The sequence below is a fragment of the Filicampus tigris genome, chromosome 11, assembly GCF_054856515.1.
Source record: "Filicampus tigris isolate MCC_2025a chromosome 11, RoL_Ftig_1.0, whole genome shotgun sequence".
In the NCBI taxonomy this organism is placed as follows: Eukaryota; Metazoa; Chordata; class Actinopteri; order Syngnathiformes; family Syngnathidae; genus Filicampus; species Filicampus tigris.
In genome coordinates this window covers 715,971-742,447 of record NC_141227.1, presented here as the reverse complement: position 1 = coordinate 742,447, position 26,477 = coordinate 715,971, and the positions used below count along the sequence as shown (strand labels likewise).

The following is a 26,477-nucleotide window of genomic DNA, read 5'->3' as shown; positions in this document are numbered from 1 at the left end:
TTTTTTCTGACCAAATGATCGGATTTTTGAACCCCTAAGCATGCACAAAAACTCACCAAACTTTGCAGTCTCATCGGGCCTGATGAAAAATTTGATATTTTAAAGTCACCGTAAACGACGCAAACGAAATGGCTCTGTAGCGCCACCTAGAGTAGGAAAAGAAAATAGAATTCCAGCCCATTTGACCTAGGTCTACAAAAATTGGCAGGCACGTGTAGCACCCCGAGACGTACAAAAAAGTTCATTGCAGGAGACAGAGTCGGAAAAACTCAAATCTATGAGAAAAGTCCTGATGTAAAGCCACCGTCCAGCAAGAGAGCTATGGAGATGGCATGAAAATTGCTTTTGTATGCACAAGAATCCCTAGACATCAGTGATGATCAACGGGACAGTTTCTTGCAATTAGCAACAAAACTGTATGATACGCAGACAAACATTTTCATACAGCAAAGAATGAAGCCAACACAACAACTCAAAATAGACTAATTTCTTCCCCAAGTCTGAGAAAAATCAACACTAAAATATAGTACAGTTTACTGTAGTTCAGTACTGTACTGTATTGGTTTGTTATACTGTACTGTATTTTGTTCATATACCTGTACTTTGTAGTTTAGTTTTTGTTTAATAAAAATTTGGGGGAAAATATATTTTGGAGCATTACATTGCTTGTGTTGTTCCACATGTATTTCGTTAACATAGTTGCACATTCATACAGGTACATGTACCGTAGTCGTTTCCCACATAAGGAAATTCTGTTATAAGGAAAGATTGAACAATACAAATATGATTCCTTACTAGAGAATACTTACTGTATATATTTTTTAGGTTAATTTATTGATCAACACTGTGTATTATGGCCTTTTATTGTTTATTATTATTACTATTTATTATTATTTATTTATTGTTTGTAAAGTGCTTTGTTACAGCTCCAGCTGTTATGAAATGCGCTGTATAAATAAAATTGTATTGTATTAAACAAATACCGTATTGGCCCGAATATAAGACGGCCCTGATTATAAAACGACACGCTCTTTTTCAAGACTCAAGTTTGAAAAAAGTTTTTTTGAACACCAAATTAATTTTTATACAGAAAATAATTACAGTACATCTGAAACAAATGATTATAACAATATATTTGAGAGAAAGGGCATGTTATTTTGCCTCATTCAAATCTTAATATCTTAACATTGAAATATGTAAACTAAAGTGCAATCACATCCGTAAATTAACGGCTTCTGGTTTTTGAAATGCAAATAAACCAATCTATTGTGATCAAACAACAAAATTGCAATAACTGCATTAACCATCAAAGTGAAGTCCAACTGTAACTGTAGTCTTTAAACAAATCTGAATAAGGAAAAACATTGCAATAAAATAATGCAAACTGGTTTGACTTGAGAGTAGCTGAGATCTATCATGACAGAACATTACTCCTCACAAACAATTATCTGCCTCGCTATGCTCAGTGTCGCTGTCCTCAATCCCATCCTCTGGCTCCTCCCATAGCACGTCATCCTCACGTGACAGGGGTTGCTTTTGCCTGCAGAGTCAAATTCAGCATTCGCTTCAATGATATCTGGCGCCATCAAGCGTCGTGGATGGGTATAATCTTTAGACCTCGAATGTAAGACGACCCCCACTTTTTCAGTCTTATTTCAATGCAAAAAACACCGTCTTATATTCCGGCCAATACGGTACTACAGAAAGAATGTTAATAATTTTAATTTAAAATTTTGAATTTTTATCTCATGAGGATTTGTTGTAATGAAAAAATATATAAATATATAAAAGTATGTTGAATGTATTCCAACAACAATTTACAGAAAAATATGGCATATTTTTGAGATATTCGATTTGGAGTTCAAATTGAGATTAATTACGATTAGTGTTGTTCCGATACCACTTTTTGGCCCAGATACCGATTCCGCTACCTGGCTGTGCAGTATCGGCCGATGCCGATACTGTTCCGATACCTGGCCGTTTGAACAAAATCCAAACTAAGCGCACTTTGTTTTGTAATTCTAAAGAACTGCACACTCACTTGGATGTAAAATTATTCATATTTAAATCATCACTTGTGAAGTATCTGTAGTAACATATACACACAAAATACATATGTTGAATAAACAGCCTATTTTCATAGCTCTTCTTGCTTGTGAGAGCGACACATGGGATACATACTGTATTCACATCAGTATATGTACATTTGTAATAAAGAAAGGTGCAGCATTTGTACTTCTAAAATATATTCAGTGATTCAAACCGACCCCCCAATGCGTGACATCACAATTGTATACTGCCATAGGGGCAGTCGGTCGAGTGAGTGAGATAACTGGAGTCCTTTATGTGTTCAAAAGTCCAAAACACACAAAAATGGCAGGGACTGACCACGTCACTCGCAGTCAGCCCAGGGACTGACCACGTCACTCGCAGTCAGCCCAGGGACTGGCCACGTCACTCGCAGCCAGCCAGCTACCCAATACAAGGAGTGGCCACGCACTTGCAGCCAGCCCAGGGACTAGCCACGTCACTCGCAGCCAGCCCAGTCCTACCAGCAACCAAGTCCCTCTTATGGATTGCTGGTGAACACACCTGGCAGTAATTGACACAATTGGTTACTCTCCCCTGCTCTGATTGGATGGCTGAACTGACCAAACTAGACATAAATAGACCGATGACCAATAATGCAAATAATAGATAAGCCTTCTCCTCGTATTTTCCTTCCGATACCAGCATTTTAATGCGGTATCGGTAAACTCCCGATACCAGTATCGGTGTCGGAACAACACTAATTACAATCAATTACTTTTTAAGCTGTGATTAACGCGATTAAAATTTGTAATCGTTTTACAGCCCTAGTAATTACTGAAGCAATCGCCATATATATAGCAACATCTATGCACCCATATGCTTTAGTCGAGGAGCTGGGCTTCAAACGTTTATTAAACGTGCTGGAGCCCTGTTACAATGTTCCATCCCGGGCACATATTAGCATATCCCATCACACAAGAGCCGTGGTGGAGCATGAACTGTCCTCTGCTACGCCGTAGCTCTTAAAATGAAGTTCAAAGTTACTAGTTGACAAGTGCTACCTGACTTTATCTGCAACCTCATTCTATCCATACAAAAGAGGATGTTTTCATGTGTGTGAGAGCCAATGCTTTGAAGTAGTATCTCAACTCTGTCATCATAAAGATTTACTACGCATGTGCAGCTGAACTGTAAAACAGCTTTGACCGTGCTCATAGTTTAAGTACATGTTATCCACCTGCTGTACTGAATGACATTGCTCACTTTGTTGGATGACAAAACATTCAAGACATAAAAGGTTCTTTTCGTCTGTGTGAGTAATTCTAACTGTGAAGAAAATTGTTATTGGAAAAGCTAAACAATAAAGTCCGATACAGAAAAGCATGGAGCTAACATCAATTAGCATGCGACATCGATGACCGCAATATGTCACGAGTTCTGTTTCACGTGAATCTAAAGCGGACCAATCGTCACAAATAAACTCAAGAACGAGCCGCGATTGTCAATTGCTGCGTCATAAACATATATTAATGAACAATGGAATCCAGCGGCAACATGCTCGTCAGTGAGATCGAGTCAGAAGGAGGAGCTCGGAGTTCAAGACGCAAGAGGGAGATCACGCCTGACAAATTCAATGAGACCAAGTCAGAAGGATGTGCAATATCCCGTTCAAGCCGCAAGAGGGCGCTCACGCCTAACAGACTAAAAGACAAAATAAAGGCCCTTGTTGATGCACGGACAGAAAAGCTGAGACAGTTAAAGAAATCCAGTAAAAATAAAACTGGCAATACATAATGAAGAGGAAAATGTGCCTGATATAAAGGTTGTGCAAAAGGAATTAAAAGAATATGAAAAACTGTTGGTAGAATTCAATCAAATTAACTATTAATTGCATTCATATTTCAAACCTTGTGAAAGAGAAGAAGATCAAGAATGCTGGTTTAAACCTAAGGCTACGGCATGCCGTGACTTTATAAGCATAATGGAATCATGCATTCAGACTGCAAAAATCAATGATCAAGTGACTGCTGAAGATAGTGTGTCAAACAGTGGCCTATCAAAGGTGACATCTAGAACATCAAAGTTTTTTTCCACTGCATCCTCAGCACGAATGAAAGAGCAAGCCAAACGAGCCGCATTGATGGCACAAGCAGCAGCTCTTGAAGAAAGACAAGCATTAGAAAGAGAAGAGGCACGTCTGAAAGCTGAACGGGAACAGAAAGATGCACGTCTGAAAGCTAAACGGGAACAGTTGGAAATCAAAGCAGCTTTAGCTGCTTACGATGCAAAACTCAAGGTGCAATGCAAAACTCAAGGTGTATCATGAGTGTGAAGAGCAAAATAGAAAGTCTGCCGGAAGCATGCCTAGCCATGCAAAAGATGAACCATTACGTGAATATGGGCTTCCATATAATCCAAATATCGAGCCACAAAGAAAGACATCCATGTTTCACAGTGAAAGTATCTTGGCCATGCCACCTGGTGCTATCCCCAAGCGAAGAGATACAAGTCAGGTGCCGAGACCCAAACTAGAACCAAGTAATGAACAACAACTACAACATGACGCAATGCAGCAGAAATGTGTGAGCTCATGAAAAAACATAGACATTACTAAAATGCTCGTTAAGAACCAGGAACTGTCTCGCTTGCCACAAAGAGAAGTGCCAGTGTTCAGTGGAGAACCGCTAGTTCAAATCGTTTATGAGAACCTTTAATCATGGTGTTGATGCTCGAGCCGACTGCTACACAGATAAACTGTATTTCCTAGAGCAGTATACCAAAGGTGCGCCTTGGGACCTTGTGAAGAGCTGACAACACATGACTGCTGAGCGCGGTTATGACAATGCGGTAAGACTGCGACATGAAAAGTATGGAGAACCGCTGAAAATCACCACAGCCTTAATAAACAAGGCTTGGAAGTGGCCAGTGATAAAAACAGAAGATGGGAATGCTTTGACTGTGTTCTCAGTGTTTCTGGTGAGCTGTCACAACACTATGGACGATGTGGATTATATGGAAGAAATGAACAATCCAACAACGATGAGGGCAGTCCTCTCCAAAATGCCATTCAAACTGAGGGCACAATGGAGACTCCACGCTTATGATCTACAAGTCAGCCGTGGTACACGAGCCAAGTTTACAGATTAAGTGAACTTCGAGTGCCTCGCTAATGCCATGTCTGATCCCCATTTTGGAAATCTCGACAGCACAGCATTTGAAAGGAAAGATACTAAGAACATTCTGAAACAAAAAGACACAAAGCAGGGAAGTAGCTTTGCAACCAAAGCCAAACAAGTTGACGATAAACAAAGCCAGTCATCAATGTCAAATAACGATGCGTCATCCTTCAATCGGGCCTTCAAAAAGCCATGTGTTTTCTGTGAGAAGGGCCACACAATGGAAGAGTGTCATAAATTAAGAGAAAAACCACAAAGATAGAGTGGAATTTCTGAAGAAAACATCTTCTGCTTTGGCTGGTTGGTGAAAGGTCACCTCTCTAAGGAGTTTAAGAAGAAAATGACGTGTGAACACTTTTCTTTGAAGCATCCAAGTGTGCTACATTTTGTAAAGCAAGAAAAAAGAAAGGAAAATATAGGAGAAGTTGCTTCAGAAGACGCTCCCAACTCCAAGAAAATGGATGCAGAGCCTCCCCAACACGAAGAAACAAGCGCCTGCACTGGGGCCGCTACATTTTGTACAGAGACACTGGTAGAGCGGCTGAAAGTCCAGGGGAGAAGGACAGAGCTACTTCTAAGCACCATTAACGCAAAGAAGCGAGTGGAGAGCTATATTCTTACTGATTTGGAGATCAATGGGTTGGATGAGAATAACTTAATTGAACTGTCCAACGTGTTCACACAGAGGAGCATTCCAGTTTCAACAAAGAATGGAAAGACTTGTTGACAAATTATGTCTTATCTGTGAGGTGGACACTTAAAGAGTGTTAATTTGTTGTGTAAGACTGTACGTCATTGTATGTCATTGTATAACATTTGCTTATTTATAGTGTAATAATTAAGGATAGTGATTTACGACGAGCAAATTTGGCTCTTATTTGTTTATTGAGTAATTGTAAGTCTGCTAGTCTTCCAATTAGGGGCCGGAAATGTGAGAGCCAATGCTTTGAAGTAGCATCTCAACTCTGTCATCGTAAAGATTTACTGCGCATGCGCAGCTGAACTGACATTGTGCAGCCTGTTACAGGAGACAGTTTGTGCTGGTAGTCACGGAAGCAAAACAGCTTTGACCGTGCTCATAGTTTAAGTAGATGTTATCCACCTGCTGTACTGAATGACATTGCTTACTTTGTTGGATTACAAAACCTTCAATACAAAAAGACATATATATGTATGTATATATATATATATATATATATATATATATATATATATATATATATATATAGACCGATATGCTTTTTTCAGGGCTGATACGATGCCAATTATTAGTGATCAAGGAGGTCGATAACTGATAGCCGATATTCATTCGTAGAAAAAAGGGTTAAAATGGTGTCAACATTTTGAAATATAAAAGCTCCAGCACTTGACTTAGTTTAAATGCCTAAGCACATGTATATTAAAAAAGCGTTTGTGATTTACAACATTTTAAAGCTTTTTAGATCCTATAAAATAGACAACTTTGTTTTAAAAGTCTAACAAAAAGTGCCAGGAGCTCCCAGGCTCAGAAGCATGTCATAAAATTCAATTAAAACAAACACCTACTTAAAGTTTACTACAGTAAATATTAGTAAATTTTAGTAAATGTAAATGTCTACTATGACTCACTTGTAACATTACTATGAGCCCTTCTATGTCATATAAACACAAGGGGCAGTTCTGCTCGCCACAGTAAGCTGCCTTGCGGCTCAAGCTAACCACTCCACCAATGTCACAACACTTAATTTGCTTTGTGAACGACATGGCTCCTAAGTAGGCTTGTCACGATACTAGAATTTCAACTTTGATATCGACACCCAGTTCAGTATCGATACTCGATTCCATTTCGATACCAATTAAAGCACAGGCTTTTTTTTTCTTCTTGCTTTAGAAAGAAAATATATATGACAAACACAACGCTGCATTTTATGGGCAAGCAAGGAAAGGCTATTTAATCTCAGCAGTCTATGTAAACATATGATGCATATGTATGTACAGTGTTTATGTAAAGGCTGCAGCTGCGTATGCTATACGCTAAATATTAGCTGGATAGGTGCAATTGTGTGTTGAACTTGTTGGCTCAATGTTGCCATTAGACGTACTTAGCCAATTCTGACTTTTGGGTCATAAACTGCATCGCGTCAGTTCCATGGCGAGGCGTCGGCCGAATGAGCGAGCCGGGCCGTGGCCTGGGGAGGATCAGCGACCCCGCAAAGAGCGACTGCTGGTGAGATCCGTCGGCAGTGCCGGGCGCACGGCCAGAGTCGACGGCACCGCAGCCCGCGCTTGCCGGCCGGTTCGAAGTGGGCCAGGGGGCTGACCGAGAGGACCAGGACAGCTCGAGTGGGGGCGAGCTTCCGTGCTATTGCGACAAAGCTTCGGCGGCAGGAGCACCCTTTTTTTTTTTTTTTTTAATTGGTCGTACTTCGTTCGTAGCTTTTCCGCGCGGCTAACTAGGAAGTCGACGAGCAGTCTGCACTCGGCAGAGCGGGGAGGGAGGGGCGCACGGGGCAGGCTTCGCAGCAGAGCATTAGGAGCACACGTTGGCAAAGTGCTGTTGGTATCGAAGTCAGTGGTTTGGTATCGGTAATATCGATGCCACAGCAAGCTAGTATTGTATCCGTTCAAAATGTTTAATATCTAGCAAGTACCGAAGTATCAATATTTTTGACAATCCTACCTAAGAGAAGTAAAGTTGCTAATAATATCGGGAAATGGTGATAAAAGTAAGACGTGAGTGAGTGCCAGTGTGTGCGTGTCTGTGTGTAAGCCACATAAAGAAAAGCTAAACTCAACTTTATTTATAGAGCACTTTAAAACAACCACCGCTCCAAGTGCTGTGCATGGTGCAAAAATTGACGGCGAAGTACTAAATGTGACAGTCCGGTCTTGGAAACATGCTTATTTTTCTGACTAGTAGCTGCATTGAGGATCCACTTTTATGTTTTTGAACTTTAAAACAAAGATGTGTGAAAGATAAACATTTCAGTTAACGTGGATTTTTATAAAACTATTTACTGTAAGGAGATGTTTGTTTTCATTGAACTTAAGACATGCAGCTGAGCCTGGGAGCTCCCTGCACTTTTTTGTGAGACTTAAAGTTGTCTATTTTTTAAGATCTTAGAAAAGATTTAACATCTTGTAAATCACTAGTTGTTTAATAAATATGGGCTTAAAGGGACACTGGGATGACCTTAACATTGGCACTTATATAATAGGTTTGCATGTAAAAATGACATCAGTACCAAAGTGTCCCCCCTGAAGGGTTTTATTATTAGTTTGTGAAGACATATACATGTATGGCTAGTGAAGGGTTTTATTATTAGTTTGTGAAGGTATATAAATGTAAGTTAACCATTTATTAAAGATTCAAAGTTGTATTACAAATGAGTAGAAGTTGAGCTGTTTCAAGGTTGCAGTATCAGGGGAGCGGATGTATCAGAGGAAAACAATGTGTGGGCGGTTTGATGGTACCAGGTGCCGCCAGTGAAAAACAGGGAGACAAAGGCGGGGGCCACAGTTTCTCTGAAGGCCCCCGGCCTCTTGGAATACAGATAACTTGGTGTTTTCAGGAGCTACAACCCAGCGAGTCATGTGCACAAGAAAAGGCATCATCTGAGACCGCGGGGAAAAGAGAACCAATCAGCATCTGAAGAAATATATTGCAGATACCATGTAACTAATGAAAGGATAGTGGCTAGTGTTTTAGGTGTGTTTAATTTGCATATTGTTTTCTATAACTGTTCGGGGCAACTCCGGTGTGGTGTCGCTCTCTGATGGCCACAGGAGTGCACAGATCTGTATTGAGAGGGAATTGAGCCCCCGATACTGTATTAGCTTTTGTTGTTAGGAATAAAATCTCGGTGATTCGGCTGATTGGCTTTCTGGTCTTCTCTCTTACGGAACGAGCACGCATAATTGTTAGGTAAGGTGAAGTTAAGGTTAATGTCGGTTCAAATAATAAATATATGGTAAATAATTTGGAGTCAGATAATTAGGGTAAGTATCGTGATTTAGATCTGAAACCTAACACCCCCCAAAAGACTCTGTAGTGATTTAAGGTATTTTTTGTGATTAGATTTACGACAAATTTCCACACCCCTTTGTTATGTTTTCGGTCCCAGCGGTCTACGTCACGCGAGGAAGGCATGCGTGGTAATAATGCTCGCTTTGACAGTTCTGTTGTCTAAAACGGCGACCGATCGCCACCAAAATGCAAACGCACATTACTACTCTTGTCCACTTCAACATGTGAAAGTATAGAAGTGTTCTGCACAATAGTTTGGATTTATTGACATAAAACGCGATCTCATCATGATCACCTCCACAAAAAATCTAAAATACCGTGGTGATTGCTCCTCCACTTTCACAAGCTGAAGCAGACAAGAGCATGAATGCGCACACGAACCTCGACTGGTTATATTTCGGACATTTAGCGATGCTAAACTCGTGTCTCAGGAGGGAGAGAGACGGCGGTTTACAACAGCAGCAGGCAGATTGGAGCCCCCTGCCTCCCTCCCCGGCTAAAGGTAGGATTGGGACGGCTAATAGCAGCAACTAGCTTCAGGCCGTTAAAACAAAAGGCGTTAGCACGATAACATTAGCTCCTTACTGTCCGCTCAGCGCGTGGAGGTGAAGATGAGCCTGTGTCCTCATGTCGCCTCGCAAGCAGTCGCGTGCGGTGTCCCTGCTTTTTGCTTGCAGCCGCCACCTTCTGCCCGAGTGAAGCGGCGTGAGAGTGACAAAAGCCCTCATCGAGCAGCGAACGAAAAGTTCCAGCAAGGCTGACTGCACAGCCTAGTGTGGCCGCATTGGAATGTGCCATTTCGGCTGTTACCTTCCAAATTGGACGGCGCGTTGTAAGTAGTGTTGTTCCGTTGCCATTTTTTGGCCCCGATACCGATTCCAATAACCAGCTGTGCGGTATCGGCCGATGCCGATACTGTATCGATACCAGACTTTTGAGAAAAAAAAAAAAAGAAGATATATATGAGCATTTTTTTTTCTTGTAATTCTAAAGAACTGCATACTCACTTGGATGTAAAACCATTGCTATCATGGCTTGGTCAGACTTAAAAACCTTTACAAAACAGGAAAAAATAATAATATACACGAGGTATCTTTGAGAGGGATTGTGTCGGATTAATTACAAAAAATATATTATTATTATAATAAAAGTTTGTTTTGAGTATTAGTGACCCATCGCAACAACTTCCGCTCACAAATCCCCTTCAAAACCAAAAACAAGCAGAAGAAAAATCCAACAAGTTCAACTCCAAAATCCAAAATTGAGCAGGATTTGTTGTTGCGGTCAATTCCCCTTGTTAATGGTCGCTGCCGCCGCAGCCGCCACAAGCTCTTGGTGTTCGTTCACATGTTTCGTTCTCAAATGTTGCATCAGGTTTAACGTATTGAACCTGGCCACTTTGGGTCCGCCTCTTGCAACATTTGCTTTAGCTGGAGTTTCTATGTTTAAGTAGTTACATATCGCCAACATTATATCTCCTGCGTACAGTGTTTCAACGTTGCGCACGACGCCAAATCTGACTCTGACTTGCTTTGGTGTATCATAGCATCATCGTAAACCAAACGATGGTTGAATAGATTTGTCGCGTTGCCGGTGGGTGCAAAGACAACTTGCACTTTATAAGTCTTTGCTCACATTCTTCCACGGCGAACCCAAAATGTAAGCAAATAAGCGATTTCGACTTGCCTTGCTTGTTTACAAGTCGTTCCTGTGGCGGTTCGTGTGCCATTTTTAGGTCCTTTACTCTGTTAAAACGTTGAGTAGGAGCGTGTGCAGTGTGATTTGCCGGGTGCGGGGTACGGGCTGGATGGCTGGCTAGTTCGTTAGCTAGCGAGATAGCTTGGAGAGGGCGGCGCGGCGGAGTAACTCGTGAGCGCATGCCTCAAAACTACTCAAAATGAGTATTAATAATAGTTTTTTTATGATTATGCCAATTTTGTAATCGTGGAGTGTAATAATCGGAAAAGTAATTGTATTTTGATTAATTACACAGCCCTATGTTGTAACATGTATACACACAGAAAACGTGTGTTGAATAAACACCCTATTTCCATACCTCTTCGTGCTGGTGAGATTGCGACATGGGCTAGATATTAACATGCATGTGCATTTGGATAAGGCTCTTCTGTTTCCCTCCGGTCTGCGGCTCTCAAATATGCTCGTTTCAAAGAATGATACCAGTATCAATAACCAGCATCAGCGCTTCATTTGTTCGTACTCGCCGATGCCGATACCAGCATTTTAAACGGTATCAGGATACTTGCCGATACCAGTATCGGAACAACACTAGTTGTAAGTAAAAAAAACTGGGAGCATTTCTCATCCAAATAAATGTGAAATCCAAACCGTGATTAGCAAAGAAGCAGTTTTTTTTTTTTTTTTTCCCCCAAGCAAAGAAGCAGTGTGCGCTCGTCCCAGCCTAAATCTATGCAACTGACTTCCAAATTTCCTCATTCTCATATAAATCAGCCACAGAGAGGTTAATCCTTTTGATATGTTGAAGTGGGCATTAGTAGGGATGTCCACATGAACTTTGGTGCCAATTGATGACCGTTTTTGGACGTTATAAGCAATGAAAGTACAATGATTTCCAATGGCAAGTTTGGAATCGGTTCCCCCCATGACTCCGGCTGAACAAGGATAGAAAGGTAGGGGGCATGGCCATTGATCTCATTATCAAGGGGCGTTATTCATGGTGACACTTATTTCCTAATTTCTCACAAATTTATTGATAAAATAGAAAATGACAACTCTTTTCATTTTCCTGATCCAAAAATATATAAAATGAACTTGTTCATGAAAACGTGGCCCAACCGTCCCTTCAAAGACATTTAAATTAAGTCAAGTGTTGGAGATTTTATTTTTTCATAAATTTGACACCATTTTACCTGTTTTTTCTACAAATGAATATAGGTTTCAAATATCGGCTATATATATATATATATATATATATATATATATATATATATATATATATATATATATATATATATATATATATATATATATATATTATAGGGCTGTCAATTCAGCGCATTATTTTCGAAGTTAATCCAACCACCTTTTGACGCCGTCAATTTTTTTGATCGCGTGATTAAGGTTTCCATAGCAACCAGCGGCTGCATTGATAAAGGCTGCTGGTCGCCATGATCTATACATGTATCTTGAAAAAAAAAAACTTGAGAGTAGAGGAAGGAGGCGTTACATCTGCTTCAAAATGACGGTGAGGATGACTTGCTTAGACACATGCATGTCTGTGTCCCCCTTAGGGCACCGAAACCCCGGATTCAAGTGGAATCAATTCCATCATTCCGGTTCACCCGGAACCGTTCAGATTTTATAATGTCGGTGCTAGGTTTCGATTCCTAGTTAGCCGCGCGGAAGAGCTATGAACAAAGTACGACCGATTTTAAAAAATGTGTGCGCAGCCTTGGGCTCCTGCCGCTCTAAGATATGTAGCAATAGCACGTTAGCTCGCCCCCACTTGCGCTCAGCTCCTCGGCTCGCTTCGTCCCAGCCGGCAAGTGTGGGCAGCGGAGGCGACTCTGAGGGTGTGCCGGGCCCTTCCCATGGATTTCCACAGCTGCAGCGGCCAGCACCAGTCGCCCTTCACGGGGTCGGTCATCCTGCCCGGGCCGGCCCGGCCGGCTCATTCGGCCGATGCCGAGCCATAGAATGATGCAATGCACGTCTAATTGCAACATTGAACCAACAAGTTCATCACACAAATGCACATATCCAGCTAATATTTAGCTTAGGTCATACATAGCTGCAGCATATACATAAATATTGTACATACAGATACATCCTATGGTTGCATAGACTGCTTAGATTAGATAGACTTTCCTTGATTGCCCTTAAAATGCAGCGTTGTGTTTGTCACATATATTTGCTTTCTAAAGCCAGACAAGGTTAGCCAATCAATTGGTGTTCAGTAGTATGCGCGCGCGCGCGCGCGTGCGTGCGTGCGTGCGTTTGAAAGGGCTGAGGGGCTGTTGGGGTGAGTTGACTCCAATGCTTGTTTTTTCAATTGAAGGAAAAGTCAACCCAAACTTTTTTTTTCAAGAATATGTTCTATGCAGGCCCCCTAGTTCAAACAAGGCATTCTGATTAATATTGTGTTTGTGGAATATGAGTTGAGTCGTAAAATCCATCCATTTTTTACCATCTCAGGGGTTGGCCATTTTATTTCTTCTGTCGACTGAAAATTACATCACAGATGCGGTTAGGGCTATAATACTAGCTTGCTGTGGTATCGATATTACCGATACCAAACCACTGACTTCAATACCAACAGCGCTTTGCCAACGTGTGCTCCTAATGGTCTGCTGCTCCCGCACACACTGGCGAAGCCTGCCCCGTGCGCCCCTCCCTCCCCGCTCTGCTGAGTGCAGACTGCTCGTCGACTCCCTAGTAAGCCGCACGGAAAATCTACGAACGAAGTAGGACCAATTAAAAAAAAAAAAAAAAAGTGTGCTCCTGCCGCCGAAGCTGCGTCGCAATAGCATGGAAGCTCGCCCCCACTCGAGCTGCCGTGGTCCTCTGGATGAAAATGACATCACAGATGCGGTTAGGGCTCAAATAACGACCAATCATGCCTCCGTTTCAGAAAACAGGTGAGCTGTGATTGGTCGTTACGTGAGCCCTGAGCAACTGTGATATCATTTTCAGTTGAAAGACGTGACAAAATGGCCGCCCCCAGCGATGACTAAAAACAGCAGGATTAACTCTTATTCCACGAACGCAATATTTATCAGAATGCCTTGTTTCAACGAGTGGGCTTGCATGGAGCATATTCTTAAAAAATAATATGTTTGGGTTGACTTCACTTTAATAAAGTATTCGCACAAGAAAATCAATCGTCTTATTCATGTTGAGGGTATTAAAATTCAAGAAAACAATAGGACAGAAAAATAACAATAAACAATAAATAAAATATGTGATTAACTACGAGTTAACAATGAAAAAATACGATTAATACGATTAAAAATTTAAAAAAATCGCTTGACAGCATTAATATATATAGTATATATATATATATATATATATATTATATATACATATATATTCTCTCTCTGTCTTAATATATATATATATATATAAAAAAAACCAGGATGTGACTGCAGGTGGAGCAGTTATCTATGTTATCTATCTATGTTGCAAACATTTATATGTACTGCATTTACAGAACGATTATGAACTGTAAATGTACATGTATGTACCTGAGCAGATTTTTTCCTAACAGTGTCGTTTAACACTACAGCAACGTTGCTGATTAAAACAGAAGAGAACCAAGAGAAAATAAATAGTACTTATCTTCATTTCATTGCCGACTGCCACTCCAGTTTGTCAGCTAATGTCCACCAGACTCCACCATCTATTGTTCTACGACATTCTACATATGCAGCTGTCTTGTTTTATGTGAATAAAGTCAGCCGATCTAACACACGACATGCTAAATCAACAATAGCATTTCACATCGAAACAACAGAACAGACGTAACATCAGCCAATCGCATTCATGTGCACTTCAGGGACCTATCGGAAAACCTAAAATCAAAGCATTACAGCACCTAATGCAATAACCTAGTGCATAGCGCCCTCGCCTGTTGAACTCCTCCACCTGCAGTCACATCCAGTTAATGGTAAATGTATTGTATTGAACTGTACTGTCATTCCGGTTAGAGCGCCCCGAGCGGTGGAAGAAAAATCCACAGACTAGCCGCAGCGGACTATAAGCCGCACGGCTCAAAATCTAGGAAAAAAGTTGCGGCTTATAGTCCGGAAAATACGGTAATACTCAAATCAGTCACATTATGAAGAACTATTGATGGAATTATTTGGAAAATAAAAAAAATGTCAGAAGATGAGTTATGAGTTGGAATGACTTTCAGTTCACAGCTGTGCATTATCAAGAGTTAATAGCTTGGATTTCTTGACCTTCACTGAAAAAACTGTTGTGCATCATTTACTCAATTTTATTTCGTCAAGTTGTTGCACGAAATAAAATCATCTGCATTCAGATTAGCACATTCTACATCTATACAGTTATACAATTCAACTGTAATTTTTTTCGGTATACCTTTTGAGTTTGAAGGTGTTACAAGTTTCAATACAGTGTGCACATAAAATACAATAAATAAATGAACATACAGATGAAATGGTCTCGCACTCGTCCAAGTTTCACCACATTCTTCAAGTCATCATGACGGAGAACCTCTCTGCTGCATGTATCCAGGCGACTGTTGACTACTTTGGCAACCTTGCTCCCTGAGGAAAAAAAGAAAAAAAAGAAAAGGAAAACGTTTAAAGTAATTGTTCTAAATTCTAAACCAAAGAATTATGTTAGTCTCAATAAATGAGATCCTGAGAGGGACTGCAACAAAGTTTGTGTTGTCTGCCTCATTTAGACTTCATATTAGCAATGAATGTTAGCATGATGTTAGCCAAGTGATTATTGTATTGCATCATGGTTTTATGTGAATCATTATATTAGTGATATATGGATCAGATAGTAATTGTGTTACACATTTTTGCTAATGGCATTACACATTTATGGTCATCATACACAATTAGCTAAATATCTTTACACAAACAGTTATAACATAATAGCTGAGAGGAAAACTCTTTGTGTCTTGTGTAAGCTCACACACAAGCAAACACACACACACACACAGCCACACATGCACACCCTAACAGGCATACACAATTGTTATGCACACTTTTATCTGTACACGCATACACACAAAAGCATTTTTTTAGATTCCTCTGTTAGGGCAATATGGTATATATGTGAGGGCTGCATTTTAGATGGCGCGCTTTTCTGACTGTCCCCGTCACCGCAAGGTTATGGAAAGCAGCCAAGCTTGACTTGTGTCAGATTCCTGAACTTCAGAGACTGAAAGAAACAGACGGAAAAATCCAACCAACTTGTGTGAGTCTTTATTTATATTTGAATGCCTTCTTGGAAAATAAAATGATCAAGCAGTGAGTTGTTTTTGTGAATTGATAATTGGGCTTGCGCCCTGGTGAGCAAAACCTAACAACTCCAACAGGTCGGCAACTAAATTTGGCCACGGGGAATATTGTAACAATTCGATCCTCGACTAAAATTGCATTTACATCAGCCTTCGTTTTCATTTGTTTTACTAATATATAGATTAGATAAAATAAGATTGGATGGATGGATGGATGGATGGATAGATGGATAGATGGATAGAACTACAACTGCAGCAATAAAAATTATTCACTGCACTTATGAGTCAACATTTGTAATGATTTGTTAAAATGATAATGGACAAGACTTGACAACATTACAAAGGAACTACAAGAAGTAAAAGCCAGTATATACAGTCGTGGCCAAAAGTTTTGAGAATGACACAAATATTGTTTTTTCACAAAGTTTGCTGCTTCAGTATTTTTAGATCTTTTTGTCATGTTATCAGGGGCGGAGCCATGGGTGGACCTGGGTGTGCACAGGCCCATCCAGTGAGATTCATGAAAAAATATATATTTTAAAATTATTTTTTTTTTTGCGTTTTGTTGTTTTTTATTTTCTTGAATATTAAGAATTCAAGAACAAACACAATTGTGGTTGTCTAGGGAAGATTTGAACTTCATATTATTCCATTTGTGTATCTTATTTGAATATACGATGTGTCGGGACAGGGGGATTGTGCTCAGTGAGAGAAATATTCAGGCCCATCCAGATTTTTCCAGGCTCACCCATTAGCTACGTTCTGGCTCCGCCCCTGTCTGTTACTATGCCTCTTGGGCAATGATCACAAGTTCTCAATGGGATTAAGGTCTGGGGAGTTTCCTGGCCATGGACCACAAATTTGAGTGTTTTGTTCCCTAAGCCTACATAGTTAGCACTTTTTCCTTATGACAAGGTGCTCTGTCATGCTGGGAAAGGTATTGCTCATCACTAAACTGTTCTTGGATGGTTGGGAGAAATTGCTCACGGCGGATGTTTAGGTACCATCTTTTATTCATGGCTGCATTCTTAGGCAAAGATGTGAGTGAACCCAGTCTTTGGGCTGAGATTCAACCCCACACGAATGGTTTCTGGATGCTTTACTGTTGGCATGACACACGACTGATGGTAGCCCTCACCTTTTCTTCTCCAGAAAAGCTTTTTTTTGATACCCCAAACAACCAGAAAGGGGACTTATCAGACAAAATGACTTTACCCCAGTCCTCGGGAGTCCAATCCTTGCACCTTTTGCAGAGTATCAGTCTGTCCCTAATGTTTTTCCTGGAGAGAAATGGCTTCTTTGCAGCCCATCTTGACACCAGGTTATCCTCTGCAAGCCTTTACCTGACTGTGCGTGCAGATGCACTCATACCTGCCTGCTGACATTCCTGAACAAATTCTGCACTGGTGGTGTGCTGAATTAAATTTAGGAAATAGTCCTGCCGTTTTCTGGTCGCCCTGAAATCTTTTTCGCAACAGTTGAACCTCTCTCCTTGAAGTTACAATAAGTTCAAAGAGGGACTTGGACATTAATTGCAATTCATCTGATCATTCTTCAAAACATCCTTGAGTACCGTATTTTCCGTGAATTTGGGGCTTTCACCGGAGCGCCCCATCCAAACAGTCACTCGAATCAAAGAGCGTGATCAGACACAGTGATAGGGAACGTGTCTTTCATAGCACTCCAATCCATTCCACAGGGCTCAACAACTCGCTCAATCCCGGCGCGTACACTACGACGAAAACTGCGTGCATCTGCCGCTAACGGCTGACAGACTCGAAACGTCTCTCGTTAGGATCCCGTAGCTGTCCAACAATATGCCGGACATAAATCAACATAAAGAAAGGACCCATTAGCTGCTCGAAAACATGCCTGGTGTAAAACACACAAATTAAACAGTAAACCAATGCCTGTATAAATGAAGCACTAATGAGGAATTTACAACAGGTAAGATAACTTTAAACACACCAAAATGGTCGTAGATCGATTAAATAAATCTTATTTATCGCCGACCATGTAGAATGTTTCCAAGTCTCCAAAAGCAGTTATTTATTCGGTCGTAATTATCTCTCTGGTCGTCTTCGCTCTCCACTCCGTACGTGTGTGCAAGACCACAGGCACGGCAAGGAGATGTATTGATACAGTCAAATTGTCTTTTTATCATACTATTTTACTTATTTAACAAAATATTAGATTTAACAGTTTAAATTATTCATGCATTTTAATAGCTTTAAGGATTTATCTTTATGTTTCTTCATGTTTAGGTTACAACAACATGTGAAATGATATACAAGTCGCACCACCGCCAAACTATGAAAAAAATTTATAGTCTGGAAAATATGGTTCAAGCAAATTGCCATCGTAAAAAAATGAGTTAGTAGACTTTGTGAACATTTTTAGCATTCTCAAAAGTTTTGGCCCCGGGTGTAGGTTACTCATTGGAAAATTGATCAAATTAAAATAAGTCATACTAAACAAATGAAACACTGCAAAGAATATGCAAACAGAAATATACAAGGTATGTGACAGTCTAATGGTTTTAACTGATAAAATGGACTATCTAGAAGGTCAGTCAAAGGGAATCAACTTGGGCAAAGATGGACTGGAGGAAACACCAGGAGAGACATGGTCAGACAGCAAAAAAAAAAAAAAAAGAAGAAAATCTTCAAGGAAAAACTTCAGCTGCAGGAAAAGATCGTATGGAGCAAGCTCACTGTACAGGGAAACCTCGAATGATATACAATAGCCTGGAACGAGGAGGACATTAAAAAAAATCAGAAGGGAAGCAAGAAAAGCGGAAGTAAGGAAACAAGATAGCAAGGAAAATAGCAAGAAACAAAACAAAGTAGGAAGAAAGAATACAAGGAGCAAAGAAGGAGGCTAATAAATGAGGAAGAAAGGACTCTAGGAAGAAAGGAAGGAAGGAAACAAGGAATCTAAGAAGGACGGAGGGTAGCAAAGAACAAGGAAACTAGAGAGGAAGGAAGCAAGTATCTCTGGTATACCTAATATTTTGGCCAATATGGCCGCATCACTAGGGACACCTGCACTGTAAAAAATGTTTGTAAAATTAACATAATTATGCTGTAAAATTATGACATCAAAAATCTGTTGTATGAATAACAATGAATCAGTGTGGATTTTAGGGCAACATATTGTTAAAAAAAGAACAATTATCAATTTAGATTTTTTCTCACTTCCACCATGAATGTGCTGAACAAAATTCTGGACACGTATGCATTCTACTTTATGAAACCATGACTGAGGACCGCACAGAGAATTCGGAGTGTTCCAATATTTTTGTACAAACTGGCCGCTTCATTAGGGCCACCTGGGATGAGTATTGCAGGAGTGGTAAATTTTTCAGGAAGGTATGGCCAGGGATTAAACTCACAACCTCCGGTTGGGAAACGACCACTACCACTGAGCCATGCCTCCCTCAATGTGGAAGTGTGAGTTGAAAGAGCTGAATGTTGTGAATATGAAATTGGAACGGTTTGAATGTTAAGTGTTGAATGTGCCATTGGGAATGAATGGTGAGGTTTTTTTTTAATAGGTTTTGTGAGGTTAAATAAATTGAATTTTTGGGAAGTAGGAATTGTGGGTGTGTTGAGAAGCTTAATCAATGTGAGTTGAATGAAGATGAATGGAGCTGAATGACCTCTATGAAAAATTGTGGAAAGTTTTGGAATGAGCGGGAATTGATCCGGCACTGCCTGCTCGCAACTCGGCGTGTGTGCCACTACACCATCAGGGACCTAACTGGAAGGATGTCAAATTGAAATGTTAAATGTGCAAGTAGGACTGAATGGCGAATTTAATGTTTTTTTTAAGGTTGAATAATTTGAATTTTTCGTAAGTATGAATTACGGGTGTGTTGAAAAGCTTAACCAATGTGAGTCGAATGAGCTAAATGTTGTGAATTTGAAATTGGAATAGTTAAAATGTGAAGTGTTGAATGTTCCATTGGGAATGAATGGTGAATTTAAAAAAAACATTTTCTAAGGTTGAAAGTTCGAATTTTTGGCAAGTAGGAATTGGGGGTGGTGTGAAATGTGAGTTCAAAGAGCTGAATGAAGAAGAATGAAGTTGAATTACCTCTATGATAAATTGTGGAATGAGCGGGAATCGATCCAACGCATCCAATGAGATAGTGTTGAATGTCCTTTTGGAAATGAATGGGGGTTTTGGGGGTGAAAAACGGGGAATTTTGGGGGAACCATAAATGTTAGGGGCGAAAAAAAAAAGGACCCCCCGATGCCGTGAATTTTTGGAATCCGTTAAAGTTGGAATGGCGAGAATCAGGTGAAAAATGTGGAAGTGGAAGCACGCCAAAAGAGTGCGAGGAATAAAATAGAACTAGAGCTGCGAGCAACCCTGGCCACATTGGGGTGCTTGCAAATCCGGGTACTTGCACATAGGACAATAAGCATAAAACATGTAGGTGTTTATGCCAGGCCTGATGTTTGTCAATTGTTGCAAGAGTTTTTGGCCTTGGTTTAGACAAAGTCAAAAACAGCATATTTCTTTGCAAATTGCTTATCACCACGGCAACAGCGCGCAACGAAATAAAAAAACGGAATAACTTTTCATCAAAATTTGTAGTCGCTCGGATAATATCTCTAGGAGGAGTTCGTTAAAATATGACCTCTACAAAAGGGCAAAAATGTTGGCCTATTCCAAAATAAAGTCAAAATGTCGAACTTCCTGTAAGATTTAGTCTATGGCGATAAGATGCAATTCTGTAGGTCTTGGGCTGTTACATATGTCTCCAAATTGTCACAGTTCTAGGTAAAACGTAGAACCGGGAATGCTTCTTAAATATGTGTAGGGGGCGGTAAAGAGACATTTTTTTAAACAAGCACAAGAAATATCTACTGTATTTATTTTTATGCTAGGTCTAATGTGTGCGTAAAATTTCATGAGTTTTCGCCCAGGTTTAGACTCAAAACCTGCGTCATTTTCCTTTATAAACAGTGCATCGCTGTGGCATCAGCATGCGATGAAATAAAAAGCTTTCAATAACTTTTCACTTTAAACATGTTTATGTGAAACACCAAAAGCTTGAAAATGATCTGATAAAAGCTCTGAAGAAGCTTGATAATGATCATCAGGTGCGTTACAGCAAGGAGAAAACAGGCAGGGCACCGGCCCTTGAGGACCGGGTTTGGACACCCCTGTGTTAGGGCATGGGAACCAAAGAAGTCTACACGTGCCTTCCAGTTTTCATAACCGTTGGTCAAACTTACCGGGACTTTCCTTTGATGAAAAAAATCGAGGGGTTCCTGGGCTCCCTGCAAACCCCGTTTTTGAGTACTTGAGTATGGCGACTTCAAAATATCAAATTTTTCTCCAGGCCCGATGTGTGTGCAAAGTTTGGTGAGTTTTTGTTCAAGGTTAATCCCTCAAAAATGCGCGTCTTTAGGGATAATAATAATAAGTACTAGAGCTGCGAGCAGCTATAACAGGCCCCGCAACACTGGCCACGTTGGTGTACTTGCAAGTGGGGTACTTGCAAATCGGGGTACTTGCACAAAGGACAATAAGCATAAAAAACTTAGGTGTTTAGGCCAGGCCTGATGTATGTCCAAAGGTGCATGACTTTTCGCCTAAATTTAGACCGTGGTAAACAGCATAATGTTTCTTTGTAAATAAAATGGCTCATAACGGCAACAGCGTGCAATGAAAAAAAAAAAAACTTTCAATAAATGTTCATCTTAAGCATGTTCAGGCAAAACACTCAAAGTTTGTAGTCGATTGGATAAAATCTCTTGGAGGAGTTTGTTAAATAAAATATGACCTCTACAAAAGGGCAAAAATATTAGCCTATTCCAAAATAACGTAAAAATGGCGGACTTCCTGTAAGATTTAAGCCTATAAGATACTTTTTTCTAGGATTTGGGCTGTTACAGATGTCTCCAAACCGTCACAGATCTAGGTAAAATGTAGAACCGTGAATGTGTCAAATATGTGTAGGGGGATCTATTGAGACATTTTTTTAAACACGCACATGAAATCTCTCCAGTTTTTATTTTTATGCCAGGTCTAATGTGTGCTCAAAATTTCACGAGCTTTCGCCCAGATTTAGACCCTCAAAAACAGCATAATTTTCCTTTATAAACAGTGCATCACCGTGGCATCAGCGTGCAATGAAATAAAAATCTTTCAATAACCTTTCATCTTAAACATGTTTAGATGAAACACCGAAACTTTGAAAACGATCGGATAAAATCTCTAGGAGGAGTTTGTTAAAATATGGCCTATAAAAGGCCAATATATGTGCAGAACTTCAAAATACAGCCACAATGGCAGACATCGTGTTGGATTTACCACATGACTACAAAAGACATCTTTGTATGTCTTGGGCTATTACATATACCTCCCAATTTTCACAGATCTGCGTGAAACGAACCAGGAAAATTTGATCAAAATTTTGTAGGTGGCACTATAGAGCTATTTTTGGAAAATAGCAGAGGAAATCTCTAAAATATTTAGATTCATGCAAGGTCTGTGTGTGTGCAAAGTTTCATGAGTTTTCGCCAAAGTTTAGACCACATATGTCAAAGTCAAGGCCCGAAGGTTTTCTACGGCCCCTGGGATGATATTGCTTTATTATTAGATCCCGCCCGCAGCCGGCAGCAAGCCGGTGTGGGCAGCAGAGCTGATCCAGTCCTGCGCGCCTGCCCAAGATGTCACGCTTGAAAATATATTGTAGCAACTTCAAAGAATACGCCGTCAGACGTAGTTTAATTATCATGTTTTTATTAGTCCAACCGGCTAATAAGGGCCGCAGCCGACGCCAATACAGTACGACAACCGTTCGGTCAAAAAAGAGCAACGGCTCTCCTGTTCGTCCTCCGCTACTCTCGCTCGCATGCCCTCCCATCCAGCGAGGCACACGATGCATTCATTAACCTCGGAAACAAAACAACTTGGCAAGACACAAATTCGACCACAACACAGATAACCCAATTCGTTACACTATTTCTGTAATATACTCTTCTATATTCTTTGCATCAATGTTTGCCACCCCATGGCTGTTTTACATGCTGACTGAAGACTTCACGTCACTTTTTGTGGCTTTCAGAATCGGATTGTGGTGAAAAGTTATTTGGAGTAAAACATACTTTATTAGAAATACTTCATGTTAGAAATCTCACATTGTTTTATTGTTAATAATTGTTGGCATTTGATAAACTCATTGAGTTTTGACTTCGTGCTGAGATGTCCCACACTGTGAACAGGCATTGAACGCTATTCGAGCACTAAGTGTTGATAATGAGTGATTTTTTTTTCTCTTTCTTCCTTCGACACAGCTCGTAGTTTGTTCGTGCCAGCAAACTCAGTAGTTGCAGATTGCCCGTGTTTCACCACGTTTGCTGTTGTGTGTAAATGTTAAAAGATGAGTTTAATAATTTATGTTCGTGTCAGGTAACTGCTGTACATAATAGCCTAGATACATTCTCGTGAGTGATGTCACGATGAACACTAGTTAGTTATTTTGGCTCATATGCTAACTATTCTAGTGATGAAATGTGTGTGTGTATTGTTTGGCTGATTAATTTCTTAATACAGTGAATTGTAATGTTTAGGCATATTGTTAACAAATGGATATGCATTGGATGATGTTGCTAGGTTATTCTTTGTCTGTGTTGTTGCAGACCACAATAAATAGACGTGTCAAGTGGAATACGGGCCTGTTTTCTGACAGGATCACCCACATTCATACCTTGCCACTCTAAAATAGGGTCAGCTGGAGACATCATAACAATCATATGATCCTCTCCGCTTTACTTCACATTATGTACAGTTCATACAATCTTACAGCCCGAGTCAACCAGAAAATTGTTTCCAGTTTGGCAGGAGAAACACAAATGGAAGTGACGTAAGAGCTGCCTCGCAAAAGTAGCAGTAATGTACTTTATTTTATTTTTTATTTAGTAACTCCGAAGATAAAAACACAACAGCCAGGGGGGTGACAAACATAGACGCAAAGAGATATTTTACAGACATATAAAGCGTGACATCATCAGAAGGCGCGAAGGACCCGATCCAATCTGGACATTTTAAAAAATTTCAATGAACATTCTATCAGTCCGGCCCTCGGCTTGTCGCAAAATTTTGTGTTTTGCCCTCAGTCCATTTGACTTTGACACCCCTGGTTTAGACCCTCTAAAACAGCATCAGTTTATATGATATACAGTGCATCACCACGACAACATCGTACAGCCAAATAAAAAAGATATCAATAAGTCTTCATCTTAAACATCTTTAGATGAAGCATGCAAATTTTGACAATCGGATAAATGCTCTTGGAGGAGTTGGTTAAAATATGACAACTATGACAGTCCCAAAAAGGTGCGACAATTCCAAACTAAAAAAAAATAATGGTAGACTTCCTGTAAGGTATAGACCATGGCTACAAAAGTTTTTGTAGATTTTAGGCTGTGACACATATGACCACATTTTCCACATGTAGGTGAAACACACAACCCAGAATCTTTCGTTAAAAAGGAATTATGAAACGCAAAGTTTGATGCTCAGCGCCTGTCATATAGTGTTTCGAAAACATAAAAGATTTCCCCCTATTGTTGTCCAACATGATGAGATGGTGCAACCCAAATTTGAAGTTAATCAGGTGAACCATCTCGGACTTGCCGGCAAATGTATGACATCTGTAAATGTGCACAAATGGTACAAAGTTGTACTTTCAAATACTCATTACTCACTTTCTGGAAAACGTAACAAAAAGATTTCAATAACTTTTTATCTTAAACATCTTTAGATGAAGCATGCAAAGTTTAAAGGCGATTGGATAAATGCTCAAGGAGGAATTCGTTAAAATATGACCAGTATGAAAGTCACAAGAAGTTGCGACCATTCTAAAATAAATTCAAAATGGTTGACTTCCTGTAAGGTTTAGCACATGGCTATTAAGACGTTTTTGTAGGTCTTAGGCTGTTACATATACCACAAAATTTTCATAGATGTAGGTAAAACGTACAACCCAGAATCCTTCGTTAAGCAGGAAATATGAAATGCAAAGTTTGATGCTCAGCCCCCGTCATATCGTGTTTCGAATATGTGTTTCCTATTGTTGTCCCATGTTGATGAGATGGTACAACTCAAATTTGAAGTCAATCGGGTGACCCATCTCGGACTTGGGGGCAAACCTATGACCCCTGTAAATGTTCACAAATGGGCTACCGTTCTACTTGAGAATCCTCATAACTCACTTCTTGTACATGTTCGGGCATGGGTATCAAAGACTTTTTGTATGTCTGGGGGTGCTACACATGCCTCCTAGTTTTCATAGCCGTAGGTTAAACTTACCAGGACTTTCCTTTGATAACAAAATCGAGGGGTTCTTGGGGTCCCTGCAGACTCCTGTACATCTCCGGGCATGGAGACCAAAGAATTTTTGTATGTCTGAGGGTGCTACACGTGCCTCCCAGGTTTCGTATCCGTAGGTCAAACTTACCAGGACTTTCCTTTGATGAAAAAAATCGAGAGGTTCTTGGGGGCCTTTGGGACCCCGTTTTTGAGTACTCGAGTATTGCGACTTCAAAATATCCAATTTTTCGCCAGGCCCAATGTGTGTGCAAAGTTTGGTGAGTTTTCGTTCATGTTTAGTCCCAAGGTTTTGAACTATGCGTCTTATTTAAAGACTGTGTATTTGTCGATTCAAAAACATGTTAAAATGCAAGAAATTGGTGGGGCTTTACAAGGATAAACAGACAGTAAAGCCAGAGACCAAAATCTTGCAAAAATCGACGAATGGCTTGGATCCCTACAGGATTCCCATTACTGAGTGAAGCTATGAACCGGCCCTACATGCTTCTTTGTGTGCGCCGGATATTATTTGCGTACCTTGCGTTGATTGTGAGTGCCTACACTACACAGAAATTTAAACATTATATATCTGTAGCCTCTCGTGCAATTTACAAACGGGTTGGTGCAAGACCTGCAGATGATGAAGGCGGTGAACAATAACACTGTCATTTGGACGACTTGTGAACTGTCCACTTAAGATACACAAATTAAAGTACTTATATCCTTTTTTAACAGTATATGAGATCATTGATCATATCTTCTTTCCTTCTACCTCACTCACTGAGTGCATGCACGTGTGTCTGAAAGAGAGCTAGCAAGAGGATTCTAAAATATGTTTAACTTACCACTATGAAAAGTCTCGTCTAAGACAGAAGGTTGATTATCGTGAAATGTTTTAATCTTAACCAAGCCATCTGACTTTTTGACATGTCTGAAATGATGGTTCCCTCGGTCT

At 40.2% G+C, this 26,477-nt stretch overlaps 1 protein-coding gene across 1 annotated transcript in view; it reads right to left on the bottom strand.

Annotated features, from left to right (window-relative positions):
- Positions 1 to 26,477, bottom strand: part of polr1c (RNA polymerase I and III subunit C) — a 102,080-nt gene that overhangs the window by 5,417 nt on the left and 70,186 nt on the right. Inside the window, exon 8 of the mRNA XM_086045959.1 lies at positions 15,366 to 15,482. Coding sequence (XP_085902085.1) covers positions 15,366 to 15,482 — 117 coding nt within the window. The remainder of the gene's footprint in view (positions 1 to 15,365; positions 15,483 to 26,477) is intronic.